The following is a 19,904-nucleotide window of genomic DNA, read 5'->3' on the forward strand; positions in this document are numbered from 1 at the left end:
ATTAACAGACTGATTGCTTTTGGTGATTGATCAGTTGTGGTTACTACTCTGATGCTTTTGAGGCACTACCCTTCAGAATTGATGTAGATATGAACCTAGTATAAGTAACTTTATGTATTGTATTGTATTACATGTACAAAACCCCTCTTCTCATGGTCCTTTGAGCCGGATTTGAACCAGCAACCATTTCACTATCTAAATGTGGGGGCTGTTGTACAAACCCTTTCCATCTTTTTTTTCTGCATTTTTCTGCATTTATTGTTTATTAAGTTGTGATGATTCTGAATGAAGGGTTGAGTACTATGGTTCAATGCCAGTCAGTTCCCGAAGGACTCTTGAATACAACTTATTACAACATGCTTAGTATAATGTACATTCTACTATAGTACAAGTATTAGTACATTATAGTATATGATAGTATTAGTATCATGTACTTCCATCCAGCTCATCGATGAATGACCCCTGGCTTCCCATTGTCTTCTGACAGGTGGTGAAGTCACCCAACACAGCCATCTATCTGTCGTAAAACAATGCTTCCTTGATGAATGACACACTGCAATAGACAGGACGAAAACCAACATTCCACAAATTCAATCAACATACCAAATTCTCAAAATCTCAAAATGTACCTCAACTGTCTTTGAAACCCACTGACCACTTGTTCTAGGACCACCAACACACACAGGGCTCCCTCAGGACCAGCTTTCACATCCACTGTCGCAAATTACATGCAGCTCGCAGACTGATCTCAGATTACTGACCTTGCCACTCCTCTGCTCTCGCCTCACCTCTGTGTTCCAGTCGCTGTCTGCCCAGGGACCTCCCTCTGACGGTCCAGTCCTGCATCCTTGCTAAGGACTGTAAGCTGAGCGAGTGGGCAGACTGGGGCCCCTGCTCCAAGGCCTGTCTAGATCCAGACCCTGAGTCCCCCCGGGGCCAACGCTCCAGGACCAGACGCGTGCACCAGTTCTCCGTGGGAGAGGGGGAGGACTGCCCACCACTGGAGGAGACGGAGCCATGTGACCCTCAGGGGGATGGAGTACTGCCCTGCGCCACGTGAGTGTCACTTAGTGTCACGAGGATGTGTGGAAGTTATAGATTTACACTAAATATATGGTAAGAAAGATACGGAATATTTATGGTAGGCCTAGAGCTTGAATGTGGGTTAAGTCAATGTTGTATTAGTGGAATTTAAAATTATGAAATGTTGTGTCCAAATGTAATGTATTACACAGTAGTACCAGTCTGTCGAAAGATACTACCGTACATAGTTCAGGAACCTGATAGGCCTCCAGGAAGTTTTCAACAAATTGGAACCACTTAGTGCACTAACATCCCAAAGTCTACTGGATTCTCACTGACAGAGGTGATACATTCATCCTGTTGATTTCCCATTAGCTACTTCACCTAGCTAATTCGCTCTCCTGGGTGGCCCGTAGGAGTTTGTTTGCGTGGGCCTGTGTCTGTGGTGGAGGAGAGAGCATATGGAGAAAGATTGGTGCAAGTGTTTGAGCTTTTGCAAGACACCGACTCGAGTCAAGTGGAGTCTATGACAATATTGTCTCTCCTGTAACCTGCCACGTAAACACACACACAGATCATATCCCTTCTTTACACAACCATTCACATAACACTTGAGCGTTCCTGTTCCGATTCTGCAAAATACTTCAAAACCACATCATCTATAAAACTATCAGTCGTGACATAGCCTTTAAAATGGACTCTTTTCATGACTAAAATGTATCTTTTCATATTACTCATGGGTTACACGGATTGGAAGCAATTAGCCAAACATGGAGCTGATAGCTGTTGAAGTTGTAGTGGAACGATAAGGATTAGTGTAATTCAAGTTTGGCAGCTGCAGCCTCAGATGCAGGTAGAACAGATCAACACACAAGTCACAAATGTGTTTTTATAGCACAGACATGTCAGGGATTTGATTAGCTAAAGAAACATCAGTCAGATTTTAAATGTGTTTTGACAGCATAACCCCCACACACCCATCTCTGTCACTGTCACAGTTACACCTGGAGGACTACAGAGTGGAGCGACTGTAGGGTGGACTTGTTGCTAAGCCAACAGGACCGCCGGCGTAGCAACCAGACCGGCCTGTGTGGGGGAGGGCTCCAGAACCGAGAGGTGTACTGTGTCCAGGCCAACGCCGAACTACTGACCTACCTCAACAACCTTAAAGACAAAGATGGTAATGAGGCGTTTCTATATATAACACTTTTCCATAACAAAGTCTTTCCTATATATAAGGGACTGATCAAAATGTATTGGGGGGAGGGGCTGGTCCAAATCAAGGAGTCATAAAAATATATACGTAAAAAATATTTTCACATGACCCTCCCCTTGTACATTAACATAAATGGAACACCTTTCCCCATCATAGAATTAACTCTAAATCATGTTTACGACCCTGTGTTTATAAACGTTGATATCGACTTCAGCATACTTTTGTTTCACAGTCGAGGGGCCAAAAGGTCAGGGGTTTGCAGACTACCCCAGACGAGCCGTATTTATAATTATATAAAATATATGCAGAGAGTTTACCACCAACAGGTTTCTGTGCCAATGCACCACACAATCAATGCACCACACAATCAATGCACCACACAATCAATGCACCACACAATCAATGCACCACACAATCAAGAAACGAAGCATATCGACTTAGGGCACTTCGATATCATGGTTTGTGTTTTCAACACCACAATAAATAGACTATGTCAATCTTGACAAACAGAAAATACTTCCCTCCCTACCTTGTAGGCCTACCCAGTATAGAAGGCTTGACAATCTCTGAATGACATTCAATTTTTTAGTGTTTTGTAACAATTGCCAGGTCGCAATTGTAAATGAGAACTTGTTCTCAACTTGCCTACCTGGTTAAATAAATGTGGAAAAAAAACAGATAGCTCTTTCAGTTTGGATTGATTGAATGATTTTTTTGCCAGTAAAAAATATATACATATATAAGATTTTTTAAATAGGTCTGGGACTTATTTCCATTGTGGTCCCTACTTTCTACTATTTTCTACATGAATACATATACTTACATTACACAGATACAGACACATTACAGAGATACAGACAAATTACAGAGATACAGACAAATTACAGAGATACAGACAAATTACAGAGATAGAGACCAAAAGAATACTCAACCTCCAGATGAGTATGAGGGGGGAGTTTAAGTCCAATTCCTACCAGCTTGTTTGGCGGGTAGAGTATTCTTAAGATGATTAGGGCTGCTGGTGAACCATGATGTGCAGGCATAATCAAAGCCACACGGGATTAGCACACTAGCTTGGTTTCCATCCAATTGGCAACAGATCTTCCAAATTCTTCATAAAAACAATATGCCATTTCAGAGTTTTCTTTAGGAAACAACATGACAGGGAAGACGTTGATTTACCGGACATTGAAGACATTGACCAGGTTGACCAGGTTGACCAGGTATCCATTGACCAGGTATCCATAGGTACCTGGCTCCTCCAGCTCCATCCATAAACGAGGGATATTGGCCAAATGAGCCACGCTTACATGTCCTTAACCTCCCTGCCCACGGAACCCGCTAGCGGGCTGAAATTCCACAACATACGGTGATCGCTACATAAATAGTCATATTAAACATTCATGAAAATACAAGTGTCTCACATGTATCAAAAGCCTAGAATCTTGCTAATCCAACTGCGTTGTCTGATTTTTAAAAAAGGATTTACTGCGAAAGAATACGATGCGATTATCTGAGCATAGAGCCCCATAAAAAACAACTATTTTAACCAGCACAGGTGTAACATGTTCACAAACTGCATTAAAATAAATTGTTTACCTTTGACAATCTTCGTCTGTTTGCAATTCCAATGCTCCAATTCAAATCCATTTTTATAACCTAACACGAAACATTTTGTGAACCGCTTGTGTCGTGAATTCCGTCTCATTCCATTTTCGACGACACATTCAGGTAAATAACCCACACAGAACGTGACTTTTCCAGTCATGTTTGGTTTCACTGCAATCAACTGGTTTGTTTGTAACACAATCAAACCTGATGGACCATTTCGCGGGACGTATTGACTGAAAGAAACCGATTTGAAGATAACAAGTCATGACATCATTGTGCACCAATGATTTGCCCGCTGTTTCGTTGATTGACTGTCTTTTAACCCAATGACCACTGATCGTCTTGAAATCTAGCTGGGTAGATAGCCAATGTTGTCTTGGTAAGCAACTCTAGTGTATATTTGGCCTTTTGTTTTAAGTAGTTGTCCAGCTGATAGATGACTTTGTCTCCCAGTGTCTGTTGGACAGCAGATTGAACTAAGTTTTCCTGTAGGAGTTTTTGTTTATTTTTAGCCCCCAAAAAACTCCCTAGTCTTTGCCAATGACAAGTATACCCATAACATGATGCACCCATCACCATACTTGAAAATATGAAGAGTGGTACTCAGTGATTTGTTGTGTTGGATTTGACCCAAACATAACACTTTGTATTCAGGACAATAAGTTATTACATTACTGCCTTATTGGAAACCGGATGCATGTTTATTGGAATTATTTTATTTTGTACAGGCGTCCTTTTCACTCTCATTTATGTTAGTAGTTTGGAGTAACTACAATGTTGTTGATCCCTCATCAGTTATTTCCTATCACAGCTATTAAACTATTTAACTGTTTTAAAACCTCTTGAAACTCCCCATCCCGGATCCGGGATCGTGACTAAAGCCTCAGGCTCATTAGCATAACGCAACGTTAACAATTTCTGAAAATCGCAAATAAAATGAAAATAATGCATCTGCTCTCAAGCTTAGCCTTTTCTTAACAACACTGTCATCTCAGATTTTCAAAATATGCTTTTGAACCATATAAATTGACTAATTTGTGTAAGAGTATGCAAAGCTAGCTTAGCATTTTGAGTAGCATTTAGCACGCAACATTTTCACAAAAACCAGATAACCAAATAAATAAAATCATTTACCTTTGAAGAGCTTCAGATGTTTTCAATGAGGAGACTCTCAGTTACATACCAAATGCGCAGTTTTTCCTGAAAGCGTCTGTGTGTAGGAGAAATTGTTCCGTTTTGTACATCGCATCTGGCTACCGAAACGAACCGAAAATTCAGTCACCTACAACGTCAAACTTTTTCCGAATTAACTACATAATATCGACCGAAACATGGCAAACGTTGTTTGGAATCAATCCTCAAGGTGTTTTTTCACATATCTCTTCATTGATATATCGTTCGTGGAAGCTTGCATTCTTCTCTAAATTCCATGGAAAAATACTTGCAGCTGACTTTTGCGCACCAATTTCGGCGCAGGACACCGGGCGGACACCTGGTAAATGTGGTCTCTTATGGTCAATCTTCCAATGATCTGCCTACAAATACGTCACAATGCTGCAGACACCTTGGGGAAACGACAGAAAGGGCAGACTTACTCCTCTCGCATTCACAGCCATATAAGGAGACAATGGAAAACAGAGCCTCAAAAATCCTGCTCATTTCCTGGATGCCGTCTCATCTTGGTTTTGCCTGAAGCTCACGTTCTAGGGCACGCACAGAAAATATCTTGGTAGTTCTGGACACGTCAGAGTGTTTTCTTTCGAAAGCTATCAATTATATGCATAGTCGAGCATCTTTTTGTGACAAAATATCTTGTTTAAAACGGGAACGTTTTTCATCCAAAAATGAAATAGCGCCCCCAGAGCATCAAGAGGTTTTAAAATCCCCATTGGCCTCATGGTGAAATCCCTACGTGGTTTCCTTCCTCGCCGGCAACTGAGTTTGGAAGGGTGCCTGTATCTTTGTAGAGACTGGGTGTATTGATTTATCATCCAAAGTGTAATTAATAACTGCACCATGCTCATACTCAATGTCTACTTTTTTTTACCCATCTACCAATAGGTGCCCTTCTTTGTGAAATATTGAAAAACCTCCCTTGTCTTTGTGGTTGAAATTCACTGCTGAACTGAGGGACCTTACAGATAATTGTATGTATGGAGAACAGAAATGAGACAGTCATTCAAAAATCATGTTAAGCACTACTATTGCAGTCTGTGCATTTTATTATGTGACTTGATAAGCAAACTTTTACTCCTGAACTTATTTATGCTTTCCATAACAAAAGGGCTGGAGACTTATTACCTCAAGACATTTCAGCTTTTAATTTTGAATTAATATATTAACATTTCTAAAGAACATAATTCCACTTTGACATTATGGGGTATTGTGTGTGGATCAGTGACACAACATCTCAAATGAATCAATATTAAATTCAGGCTGTCACACAACAAAATCTGGAAAAAGTCAAGGGGTGTGAATATTTTCTGAGTAAATGCTTGCCTGTACTCGGTGTCACCAACTGTCGTATGTCTTTACGTCACTACCGCAATTTGGGCTTCTTTGCATTGACAATAGTCTCTCTCTCTCTCTCTCTCTCTCTCTCTCTCTCTCTCTCTCTCTCTCTCTCTCTCTCTCTCTATCTCTCTCTCTCTATCTAACCATAGATACTGAAACCACATCATTTCCTCCCGCATGTTGAAACACACGTTGCTTTGGTACGCAGTTAAAGATTGACTGACATTAAAGGAGAATGTACTAATGATTTTTGTTGAAATGTATGTGTATGTTTGTGTTCCCACGTGTGTTTGTGTGTGTGTGTGCGTGTGTGTGTGTGGGAGTTAGAAGGGAGAGTGTTCTTATCTTCCTGGCGCAGGATTCCTCTTCCTCCCCATCAGGGGGGTAATCTCCCCAGCTGGTACATAGATAGAGGCAGACACAGGCAGACAGTGCCTCAGTGAAGTCTGCAGCAACCACCACTACATGCATAAACTAAATCACCATGCTCCTAGAAGAACGCATCTTTAACAACAGGTCCAGGATCACCTTTACCCTCCCTAAATCCAAACCTTAACCATTCTAGGGGGGAAAATCCAAAACTGACTGCTGATCAGGTTCTAGGGGTAACTGGATTGATCTTATTAGAGCACCTTCAATATACATTTTTAAAGATCGACAAGTGTATCCCTGCAGCGCTTCCCATCCTTATTCTTTCTACAAGTCTCATTCTTATATTGGAAAACCGCTAGACTCCTGTAACAGCACTTAACGTATGCCTCAACATCCAAAACCCTCTCCCTTTCCAGTGACAGTGTTGCTAATAGTTGTATCTCCCTGTGTCTGCAGAGGTTCAGACCTCAAACCAGCAGAAGCCTAGTGTTCCCCCTCTTCTATCCATCAGCTTTGAAGTTACAGGTAGGTGCTTTAGACCAATCTGAACCTCCCCTCTCTGCCTTGTAGGTGCTTTAGACCAATCCGAACCTCCCCTCTCTGCCTTGTAGGTGCTTTAGACCAATCCGTACCTCCCCTCTCTGCTTTGTAGGTGCTTTAGACCAATCCGAACCTCCCCTCTCTGCCTTGTAGGTGCTTTAGACCAATCCGTACCTCCCCTCTCTGCTTTGTAGGTGCTTTAGACCAATCCGAACCTCCCCTCTCTGCCTTGTAGGTGCTTTAGACCAATCCGAACCTCCCCTCTCTGCCTTGTAGGTGCTTTAGACCAATCTGAACCTCCCCTCTCTGCCTTGTAGGTGCTTTAGACCAATCCATACCTCTTCTCTTCTCCTCCTTGCTATTTCTCTTCTATTTTTTTCCTTTCTATTCCTAATAATGTTTCTCAGGTGAAGTATGTACTGTTAGCATGCATTTCTGTTTTGATGGATGGCGGTGTTTTGATAGGTTGGCCTCTCCGCAGATTTTGCGTCTCAAGTGGTGTAGTTTTCTGAAACACCAACATGTGTTTTCAACTAAGTTTGAGAATAAACGGTTTCAAGAAGTGGTACGGAAAAAGGACATGAAAGTATTTGCCTGGCACATCGGGACAAGTTTTTAAGCCTTTGTGGGAATGGTGAAATAACACACGGTTGTTTTTCCAAATGGAATATGCAATGCATCTGTGAGATGTTTTCCCCCCTGTTTTTCTACTCTGGCACACCAACAAGCAACACTCACATTAGTTGCGCTAGGGGACATTTGTTGTTGTAGTTTCAATACAATGCAGGAAGTTGTGTAATGAAGATGCTGGGTTTTTCTTCATCACAAACACCACTAATCTGTTGGTCGACAATTTCTATTCTGAATGGATTGATGTACTTAGATGTAAGTCTGCTCTGCACACTAATGATACAAGGATTATCAGGCTTACCAAATGCAGTATTGGACTATTTGTAAGGGAATAATTCCTTTTGCATATCAATTTCAAAGCCGTGCTTGCTTTTCACTGTACGCTCGGTAGAATTATTTTTCAGCTCTCTTTGACTTGATAAGACTCGAAGTGCTGAATGTGTTGTTGGAGCTGTCAGACTTAGGGAGAGAGACGTGTGAGGACATCTTGATCTTCAGATCCTGCTTAGTGAGAAAGTGTGTTTGTGTACAAGTGTAATTGATTGAAAGTGTTGCATCCGCTGATGCAATGTTTGGATCATAGATTGAGTGTCTGAACGTGTATGTGCACATATACAGGTGTGTGTACGTACGTGCATGTGCATGTGTGTGCATGCATGTCTGTTGCACGTCCACGTGGGTGCCCATGTGCCTCTGCACATTGCACCTGTGAGTGTGTGTGTTCATATGCTGTGGCAGAGGGGTGTAAATTTGACAATGTAGCCAATGGTAGTGGATTTTGACTTGGACAATCTGTTAGGAGATTAAGAGCCTTTGTTGCATCAACCAGAACAAGCAGAACTGTGCTATGTTCCAAAACAGCTTTGATGTGACAGACACACAAAACCACTCGCCAACTTTCCACTCCAACTTTCAAACAAACCCATTTATTCAAGTGCATTTAAGAAACATCCAGAAAATGGTGTCTCACAGTCGGCTTCACTTATCCTCCTGCCGAGAAAAACAATCTCTCTTTTGTTCCTTTGCGTGAAGTGAAGTTCCTCTGCGGGAATATACGCATCATGTACACAGCTTCTAAATCTGAAGCGTTGCAACAGGGGAATCATGGCAATGGATTATTTTTCATAGAATATGTATGAGAGGAGACACTGCAGCTCTCTCACACCTTCGGTACAGCCTTCATGTGTCTTCAGTGAGAGCGGTGGGCCGTGCTTCATGTTGTTTCAAGTGTTAGATTGCGCTGAAAGGTTAATCAGAGTTCATTTATCACCCTGAAATGCTAACAGTATGCTAACAGTGGGGCTATAAAGAAAGGGGAATGACAGCACTTCACAGACTGTAGACCTTTACTGTGGGTTTCATGTGCTCTCTTCTGGGACCTTGTTTAAAAAAAAAATGTATTTATTATTTAACCTTTATTTAAATAGGAAAGTTAGTTAAGAAGAAATTCTTATTTTACAATGACGGCCTGGGAATAGTGGGTTAACTGCCTTGTTCATGGGCATAACTGTAACGTTTTTCTTGTGGTGAAGGAGAGGCGGACCAAAACGCAGCGTGATTATATTGATTCATGTTTAATAAAAAAAGATAAACACGAACACTACAAAACAATAAACGTGGAAAACCAAAAACAGCCCAATCTGGTGCAGAGACAGAGACAGGAACAATCACCTACAAACACACAGTGAAATCCAGGCTACCTAAGTATGATTCTCAATCAGAGACAACTAATGACACCTGCCTCTGATTGAGAACCATACTAGGCCGAAACATAGAAATACCCAAATCATAGAAAAACAAACATAGACTGCCCACCCCAACTCACGCCTTGACCATACTAAATAATGACAAAACAAAGGAAATAAAGGTCAGAACGTGACAATAACGACGTATTTTTACCTTGTCAACTCAAATAAATTGATGTATGTCGTCCCCCCATTTGAGTGATAAAGTTACAGAAGGCACAAATATCATACCCCCAAGACATGCTAACCTCTCACCATTAGCATATTTTTGGGGGTATGATATTTGTGCCTTCTGTAACTTTATCACTCAAATGGGGGGACGACATACATCAAGTTCTTTAATTTATAAACAGACTATACTGTAAGTATATTTGTATGCCTGTCCCTTATTTCCATGTCTCTAGCATCCCGTCCTGTGGACAGCAAGCTGTGTGGGGGTCCCATCCCCAACACGTCCCAGCTGTGTCACATCCCCTGTCCCATCGAGTGTGAAGTGTCCCCATGGGGGGCCTGGGGACCCTGCACCTATGAGAACTGTGACGTCCAAGAAGGGAAGAAAGGTGTGTGGATAAGGCTTTGAGTGGGACTACTGTATGTCGATCACACTTTATTTGGATAGTCCCATGTAGATGATCTACAGATGGTCACACTAGAAACAAACAATCAAATGCTTGCTAAGGTTAGGGTTAGGGTTAGGTTTAGAATAGAGGTTACATAAGAGTTAAGTTTAGGGTTAGGATAATGGTTAGGGTTAGGGCTTAGGGTTAGACTTAGTGGATAGTTAGTTGAAATGCTGTTGTCAGTTATTGAACATCTACTGAACACCTATAAACCATTTATAAACATGGCACTGTTTCAGAAGGTTATACAGTAATTATCAGTGAATATATAGTAGTTGGTGTTATTGTAGCCATTGTGAAGTCCTCTTAAACAAACATATTCTGGCATAAATGTAGTATCTAACATCTGTGGGTGGTTCAACACCCACATGATAATGACACGCTGGCGCTTCGCAATGAAATCCTCTCATTTGTATCAATTTATGGTCAATTTGATCACATTATGTGTTAAAGTGCCAACAATTAACTAGGCAATTACTTGCTTGCACTTGTACACTAATCCCAGTCTTATCATAGTAACATATCCTATTATTACATTTCGAGAGAGCTGTTGAAGAGATCAATTCCAATAGAAGACAATTAGGCATATTATGCATTTTCTCAGAGTTTTTATATATTTTTTCCACATGGTTTTATGTATTTTTCATTTTCATTCTTTTTCCCTTCGGCAGGTTTTAAACTGAGGAAACGGGAGATCAGCAATGAGCCAACGGGTGGACCAGGGAACTGTCCTCACCTGGTGGAGGCTGTCCCATGTGACGAACCCAGCTGCTGGGCCTGGCGCCTCGTCAGACTGGATGAGTGTATCCCCGACGGGGAGCTGCCGTGTGGCCCCGGGACACAGATACCTCAGGTTCAGTGTGTCAACAGCACCGGTGAGGAAAATCATGGAGATAACAAATTATCGGCTAAAGATGATTTCAATAGTTTTTTTTCCTTCGTTAATTCCATTAAACTCAGTCTCCATAATCGTTGCTGTGTGATTGTAGATAAAGCTCTGTGATTGCAGTCTATAGGTTTATTGATTTGGTTAATGCACATTATAGAGTCCTTTATTTTCAGTGGACGTTTGCTTGACTAATTCATGTATAACACAGCCGATGGGCAAAACTGACTGAAATGACGTCGTTACAACCAGAAAAGGGTTGAAAAGTTGTCATTAAGAAGTTATTTCAACCAGTATTTCCTGCTAAGTTAGCATAGTACAATAAACCTGTACTATGGTATTCTGACTTACTATTATGCTCAGAATTCGCCACATTGTTAGCTCAGCTCCCTGACCCCCCAAGAGTAGCCCACCACTTCCAGATGAACTATTTACATCTAGTGATGAATAAAGGTGTCCGCATGCTTCCCAGCCGAAACAGTTCGGAGAAGTTTGTGCATACAGTGCGTTCGGAAAGTATTCAGACCCCTGGACTTTTTTCCACAATTTGTTACGTTACAACCTTGTTCTCAAATTGATCGAATAAGAAATTGTCCTCATCTATCTACAACAATACCCCATAATGACAAATCGAAGTTAGCAAATTTCTTAAAAATAAAAAACAGAAATAACTTATTTACATAAGTATTCTGACTCTTTGCTATGAGACTCGAATTCGAGCTCAATTGCGTCCTGTTTCCATTGATTAACCTTGAGATGTTTCTACAACTTGATTGGAGTCCACCTGTGGAAAATTCAATTGATTGACATGATTTGGAAAGGCACACACCTGTCTATATAAAGGTCCCACAGTTGCAAAAACCAAGCCATGAGGTCGAAGGAATTGTCCGTAAAGCTCCGAGACAGGATTGTGTCGAGGCACAGATCTGGATCTGGGGAAGGGTACCAAAAGATGTCTGCAGCTTTGAAGGTCCCCAAGAACACATTTGCCTCCATCATTCTTAAATGGAAGAAGTTTGGAACCACCAAGACTCTTCCTAGAACTGGCCGTCCAGCCAAACTGAGCAATTGAGAGTTCTAGAGTTCCTCTGTGGAGATGGGAGAAACTTCCAGAAGGACAACCATCTCTGCAGCACCCCAACAATCAGGCCTTTATGGTAGAGTGGCCAAATGGAAGCTACTCCTCAGTAAAAGGAACATGACACCCCACTTGGAGTTTGCCAAAAAGCTCTTAAAGACAATCAAACCATGAGGAACAAGATTCTCTGCATGATGAAACCAAGATTCAACTCTTTGGCCTGAATGCCATGTTTGGAAGAAGCATGGTGGTGTAATTTTTCAGTGGTAGTGACTGGGAGACTAGTCAGAATCAAGGGAAAGATGAACGTTTATTTGTCTAGGCAAGTCAGTTAAGAACAAATTCTTATTTTCAATGACAGCCTAGGAACAGTGGGTTAACTGCCTGTACAGATTTTTACCTTGTCAGCTCAGGGGTTTGAACTTGCAACCTTCTGGTTACTAGTCCAATGCTCTAACCACTAGGCTACCCTGCAGCCCCAGTAGAGAGAGCCTTGATGAAAACCTGCTCCAGAGTGCTCAGGACCTCAGAATGGGGTGACGGTTCACTTTCAAACAGGACAATGACTCTAAGCACACAGCCAAGACAATGCAAGAGTGGCTTCGGGACAAGTCTCTGAATGTCCAGCCAGAGCCCAGACTTGAACCCGATCTAACATATCTGGAGGGACCTGAAAACAGCTGTGCAGCAACGCTCCCCATCCAACCGGATAGAGCTTCTGCAAATCTGCAGAGAAGAATGGGAGAAACTCCCCAAATACAGGTGTGCCAAGCTTGTAGCGTCATACCCAAGAAGACTCGAGGCTGGAATCGCTGCCAAAGGTGCTTCAAAATGTAAATTCTTATGTAAATGTGATATTTAATTTTAAAAATGAATGTACTTTTGCAAAAAAAAAAAACTGTTTTCGCTTTATCATTATGGGTTATTGTGTGTAGATTGATGAGTAAAAAAAATGTGGAATACATTTCAGAATAAGGCTGTAACGTAACAAAATGTGGAAAAAGCCAAAGAGTAACGACATTTTATGACATTTTTGTTTATTTTTGACTTCAGTGAGGGTTTTTTTCAGCTGTTCGGGCACATACCATTTTTTATGGAGGCAAGTTCAGAGCCGAATTCTGTGCCCCCTTTTCGGTGATTGGTCAACAGAAGAGAGTCTTCAATAAAGGCGACTAATTTTCAAGCGCATTTTTTTGATTGAGAAACACTGCACCAAACATATTAGTTAGATGTCAAATTGAGTGGCTAAGATCTCCTTGGCAAAAACGTCAAAATTAATGATTATCTTAGACTAATTCTGATTACTTTGAGGGAATGTATACTGACTACGGCATTTCAAAATGGACGAACAGTACTATTGACACTTTTTCTTGTTTTTCAAGCGAAGGTCTTTTAAGGGAGTATGTGAGCACACTCATTTAGTTTGTCTAACCGAATTCAGCTAGGCACCAGCCGAACTGAAGCATGCTGATGCCTTAAATCAGGGTCTCACCCTCTGGATAAAAAAATCATATGTTGCTCAAGGTGACCTCTCTATCAACCCTCTAACATATGGCTATACTGTGTGAAGAGCTGGGTACGACGAGAGAGAGAATGGTGGTTAGCCGCCCTGCCATTTATCACGGCTGCCATTTATCATGGAGTTCTCTCCAGACGCCCTCCCCCACCTCACATCCCCCCCCCCCCCCCTTAACACTTCCCTAGCTCAGCAAAGCCACATATTGCCCTCCCCCTTTTCACTCTCTCAGCCAGAGCAATTAAACCCTGCTCACACTAAATCAAATCAATTCTCTCTGGCCCTGAGTCTCGGGGACTCCCTTAACTTTGCAGCTTCGTGGTTTAACTGCTCCACTTTATTACTGAAGACTGTTTGACTGAAGACAATGGCAGTCGGTGCAGAGAGATGCTGTCTGGGTTTTTCAGCCGATTTCAGAATGTGTGTGTGATTGACAAAGATGCTATGTTATCAATCCCAGGTATAGTCGCCATTCCTAGTTTGAGTGTTATGAACGAGATGTGGAGAGATATCGAAGAGATACACCGAGAAAGATACAGGCACGGTAATGGATTGAGTCCAAATCACATTCCTTTGGTACTCCTTTGACAATGACCTCTTTATCATCCTCCAAATTCTGAAAAACTGAAACATCCAACGTTACATTGTCATCTCATCTCACCCAGGACACATACTGTACATGTCCATCCACTAGTGGAATTCAGGGTTATTGCCAGGTCAGGTGATGTCTTCCTAGTAGCTTTGTGAGACGCACAACCTCTTTGTGTTTTTCTAATTATCTTGACTGGCGTTGACTGATTCCCCCTGTCTCCACTGATGTTTGTTGTGTTATGATTTTGTGCTACTTTTTGCCCCGGAGACTTTGGGCTCAATGTCTGTCTGCCGTACTGAGGCTGAATTTTATGAAACTGCCACACCAACAACAAACAGCCACACCGCAGACAAAAGCCTATACAAATGTCATTGAATCTCCACTGTCGATACTGAGCGTATCTGATCTACACTGATATTAACCGTTCTGACTCATTTAAAAGGAACTGTTTTTGTCAGTTCACTAAGCCTGGAGTTTTTCTACTAAAGGGTGTTTCTGTTCGTTCATGGTTTTGCCACCGTGAGAGCCACTGAGTTTCCTTGTCACTTCGCATTTCCACACTGTCTCGGGTTCAGTCACAATTGGTTCCCCGAATGCTCCTCAAAGTGCCATCTTTAATGTAAAGGCGGGCCGATCGGAGGGTTTGAAGCTCAACTCATCCTCAGCCTGAAATTGCAAAAACCAACCGTCGGAAGATCCACATTTACTCTGCCGAGGCATTGTGTTGCTCCTTTTGATTTTCGAAGTGTCTGGAATTCAGTTCCTTGCAACATGATAGCCCTTTCCTAATATTTTTCATAATTTCGTAATTACTAAACACAACAGAAAATCCGGTGTTTCTATGTCAAACGGTTTTGTTATATTTCAGTCTTCTGTGATGTATATGAAGTGTAATATTGGGATGCGAACTCAAAATCGTATACATTTCGACTCTATATCTGACACGGTACAGGTGGCTGTACGCTCATAACCATCTGTGTGAGGAATATACTTTTGTTTCAAAGTAGATGTGTTTGTGTGACCCTGATTTAGCCCACTACAGTAAAATGTTAACCTGTTAAAGGCACATACCGAATATGTGGCTTCATAGTATAACCCACTGAAGTGGTCATGAATCATAAATATGTAAGTGAAAAATGTTTAAGTCCCATGTGAGTTTGTACTTACTCTGTCCAAAGCTAATTCCGTATTCAGGTCGAGTTGCGTTGAGAATAGCGACGTCATTATTAATATGTTGTACAGATTATCCTCGATAACCTTAACCCAACACGTTATTAAACAGTTACCAAACATTTGACCCAGCTGTGATGTCAGAAGGAAGACAACAGATCAAGTTGAATGTCTGTGTTAATGAATTGTATGGGTTGAAATTGATTAGCATTCAATGACACAAAGGAAACATTATATAAACAACCCCACCAATGGACCAGAAAATTGTAGTGCGATTTATCATATTGTAGACATTATAATGGAGGGTGGCAGTTAGCCTCGTGGTTTGAATCCCGAGCTGACCAGGTGAAGAAATCTGCCAATGTGCCTTGAGCAAGGCACTTAACCCTAATTGCTCCTGTAAATTGCTCTGGATAAGGGTCTGCTAAGTTATATAAAGTGTAGTACAATTACAGATTCTGTTTGAGATTTTTTTCTGTATTGAAAAAGTATATAACAGTTCCATCAATTATTGTTTTTCTATTGTGCCACCCAGGTGACATGGTGGACAAGGAGCTGTGTGGGGGAGCCCCTGCCCCTGAGCCCATCGCCTGTGATGTGCCTTGCCCTAAGGACTGTGTCCTCAGCGACTGGACCTCCTGGTCCTCCTGCTCCCAAACCTGTTCCAGCAAAACCATGGAGGGCAAGCAGTTGAGGACCCGCTCCGTACTGGCCTACAACGCTGGCGAAGGTGACGATGAGACTATGTACTGTAGATGGTGTGCCGTTCTGTATGGTCTGAGTTGTATATCTACTGCAGTGTTAATATACCATGTTAAAGGGGTCTTTCTCTTTGTATAGCTTTCAAGTCACACTGTCCTTTAAAGTGTCTGTCCCTCTGTCTGCTACTGTCTTTTACTGTCCCTCTGTCTGTAACTGTCTGTCTGTCTGTCCCTCTGTCTGTTACTGTATGTTACAGTCTGTTACTGTCTGTCTGTCCCTCTGTCTGTAACTGTATGTTACTACCTGTCTTTTACTGTCCCTCTATGTTACTGTCTGTTACGGCCTGTCTGTCTGTCCCTCTGTCTGTAACTGTATGTTACTACCTGTCTTTTACTGTCCTTCTATGTTACTGTCTGTTACGGCCTGTCTGTCTGTCCCTCTGTCTGTTACTGTTTGTTAATGTCTGTCTGTCTGTCTGTCTGTCTGTCTGTCTGTCTGTCTGTCTGTCTGTTACTGTCACTGTCTCTCTATCACACTGTCTGTTACTGTCTGTCTGTCCCTTTATCTGTTACTGTCTGTTTGTCTGTCTGTCTGTCTGTCTGTACCTCTGTCTGTCACTATGATTTTTTGTTTTCATTGAAACATTTGGCTAAAAGTTGATCTGCATGTTGTTAACCTCCCCACAGTAACTGCAATGGTAGTGGCTTGGATCACAGTGATGGAGGGTAACACTTTTGATTGAAACTAGCTGTTCGCTACATTTAACCTTAGCGATATGTTGGCAAATGACAAAATAATTGGATTTCTGTCCATGTTTATAGGCTTTACTGTAGTTATACCTCGACAACCTTTGGGCACCATAGATTTGATTTAAAATCCTAGTAGCAATAGATGTAGTGAAAGAAGTAGTTGCTTTTGGTTTTGTTGTTGTACAGTAAGTAAGTATAACTCATTCTTCAAATGTATTTACACGTTCTCATATCTTGATGTGAGAATTTTAACATTCTATATCAATGTTTTCCAAAGGACTTTCAAGGGTGCCAAAGATTCCAAAGCTTTCTGGTACATTCTATTTTTATCTTTAAAATGAGTAATAGTACTAGTAGTCGTACTATTAGTAGCAGTAATAGTAGTAGTAGCAGTAGTAGGTGATGAGTAGTGGATATTGTTAGCGTAGAGTGTTGGGTAGATGATTTAAAGGGGCAAATCATTGGTGAAACAATAAAAAAAGTGTCACTGTTTCAGTAAAATGCTGAGGGGTGGGGCTGGAGAAATAGAACCACTCTAAAATGTATAAACAGAGATATGGATGCAAGGATTGATGATCCATTATATCAAAGGTATGGTTTTAAACCTGTTCTGAGGCTGTACAGTGTTTGTTTACATTTACTTTGTTTACAAACATTAGAGTTAAACAAGCTGATATTTTAGCTTCTGATGGGGTACAACAGTTAAAACTCTTCAGGACCCGCTCCTTTTGTAAAGTTTTCCCCTAAAATGACATACCCAAATCTAACTGACTGTAGCTCAGGACCTGAAGCAAGGATATGCATATTCTTGATACCATTTGAAAGGAAACACTTTGAAGTTTGTGGAAATTTAAAATTAATGTAGGGGAATATAACACATTACATCTGGAAAAGGTAATACAAAGAAATAAACATGCGTTTAAAAAAACAAAATGTACCACCATCTTTGAAATGCAAGAGAAAGGCCATAATATATTATTCCAGCCCAGGCACAATTTAGATTTTGGCCACTAGTTGACAGCAGTGTATATGCAAAGTTTTAGACTGATCCAATGAACCATTGTATTTCTGTTCAACATTTTGTATCAAGACTGCCCAAATGTGCCTAATTGATTTAATAATAATTGAAATGAAATGAAATTTTATTTGTCACATGCGCCGAATACAACAAGTGTAGACTTTACCGTGAAAAATGTGATTACTATTATTTGACCATGCTGGTCATTTATGAACATTTGAACATATTGGCCATGTTCTGTTATAATCTCCACCCGGCACAACCAGAGAGGACTGGCCACCCCTCATAGCCTGGTTCCTCTCTAGGTTTCTTCCTAGGTTTTGGCCTTTCTAGGGAGTTTTTCCTAGCCACCGTGCTTCTACACCTGCATTGCTTGCAGTTTGGGGTTTTAGGCTGGGTTTCTGTAGCCTAGTGGTTAGAGCATTGGACTAGTAACCGAAAGGTTGCAAGTTCAAATCCCCGAGCTGACAAGGTACAAAATCTGTCGTTCTGCCCCTGAACAGGCAGTTAACCCACTGTTCCTAGGCCATCATTGAAAATAAGAATTTGTTCTTAACTGACTTGCCTAGTAAAATAAAGGTAAAATAAAAAAATAAAAATATCAGTTGATGTAAGAAGGGCTATATAAATACATTTGATTTGAAATGCTTACTTACAAGCCCTTAAAACCTCTTACCGGTAACGGGATCCGTGCGCTATCAAAATCGACAACATCCGGTGAAGCTAGAGCGAGCCAAATTCAAATGTTAAAATCCTAATAATAAACATTCATGAACATACAAGTGTCCTACATCATTTAAAAACGTAACTTCTTGTTAATCCAGCCGCTTTGTCAGATTTCAAAAAGGCTTTACGGCGAAAGCATACCATGCGATTATCTGAGGACAGCGCCCCACACACAAAAGCATAAAAAACATTTTCCAAAACAGCAGAGGCGTCACAAAAGTCATAAATAGAGATAAAATAATCCACCCGTTCCACTAGTTCAACATGCAAAGAAAGGAATCCCAGAAGTTACCAATAAACTCTGTCCAAACAAGTAAAAAACACCTGTTTCTAACCAATCTTCAGGTACCCTAATATGTAAATAAATGATCAAATTTAAGACGGAGAATAGTGTGTTCAATACCAGAGATAAATAACAAAGTGCGTACCCTCATCCACGCACGCCACAAGACTACAGTCCAAATGAGAGCCACCTTGAAAAACTACAAATTCAAGCTCATTTTTCAAAAAACAAGCCTGAAATCCTTTCTAAAGACTGTTGACATCTAGTGGAATCAGGATGGACTTTCCTCGGGTTTTCGCCTGCAATATCAGTTCTGTTATACTCACAAACATTATGTTAACAGTTTTAGAAACTTCAAGAGTGTTTTCTATCCAATGCTACCAATATACATATCCTAGCTTCTGGGCCTGAGTAACAGGCAGTTTACTTTGGGCACGTCATTTATCCAAACTTCCGAACACTGCCCCCTAGCCCTAAGGCCCTTAACCAACAGTGCAGTTCAAAAAGAAGAAAATATTTACCAAGTAGACTAAAATAAAAAGTAATAATAAAAAGTAACACAATTAGAATAACATAACAAGGCTATATACAGGGGGCAACGGTACTGAGTCACTGCGTAGGGTACAGGCTAGTTGAGGTAATCTGTATGTGTAGGTGGGAGCGAAGTGACTATGCATAGGTAACAAACACACAGCGAGTAGCAGCAGTGTACTAAAAGGGGGGGGGGGGGTCAATGTAAATTGTCCTTTGACTATTTTATGAATTGTTCAGCAGTCTTATGGTTTGGGTGTAGAAGCTGTTCAGGAGCCTTTTGGTCCTTGACTTGGCGCTCCGGTACCACTTGCCATGCGGTAGCAGAGAAAACAGTCTTGGGTGACTGGAGTCTCTGACTATTCTATGGGCTTTCCTCTGA

At 41.2% G+C, this 19,904-nt stretch overlaps 1 protein-coding gene across 1 annotated transcript in view; it reads left to right on the plus strand.

Annotated features, from left to right (window-relative positions):
- The window catches only part of LOC135519676 (thrombospondin type-1 domain-containing protein 7A-like), a 93,882-nt gene that overhangs the window by 33,915 nt on the left and 40,063 nt on the right, over positions 1-19,904 (plus strand). Inside the window, exons 4-8 of the mRNA XM_064944913.1 lie at positions 802-1,056; positions 2,022-2,203; positions 10,056-10,211; positions 10,943-11,146; positions 16,049-16,243. Coding sequence (XP_064800985.1) covers positions 802-1,056; positions 2,022-2,203; positions 10,056-10,211; positions 10,943-11,146; positions 16,049-16,243 — 992 coding nt within the window. The remainder of the gene's footprint in view (positions 1-801; positions 1,057-2,021; positions 2,204-10,055; positions 10,212-10,942; positions 11,147-16,048; positions 16,244-19,904) is intronic.

Source organism: Oncorhynchus masou, chromosome 29 (assembly GCF_036934945.1).
Source record: "Oncorhynchus masou masou isolate Uvic2021 chromosome 29, UVic_Omas_1.1, whole genome shotgun sequence".
Taxonomy (NCBI): domain Eukaryota; kingdom Metazoa; phylum Chordata; class Actinopteri; order Salmoniformes; family Salmonidae; genus Oncorhynchus; species Oncorhynchus masou.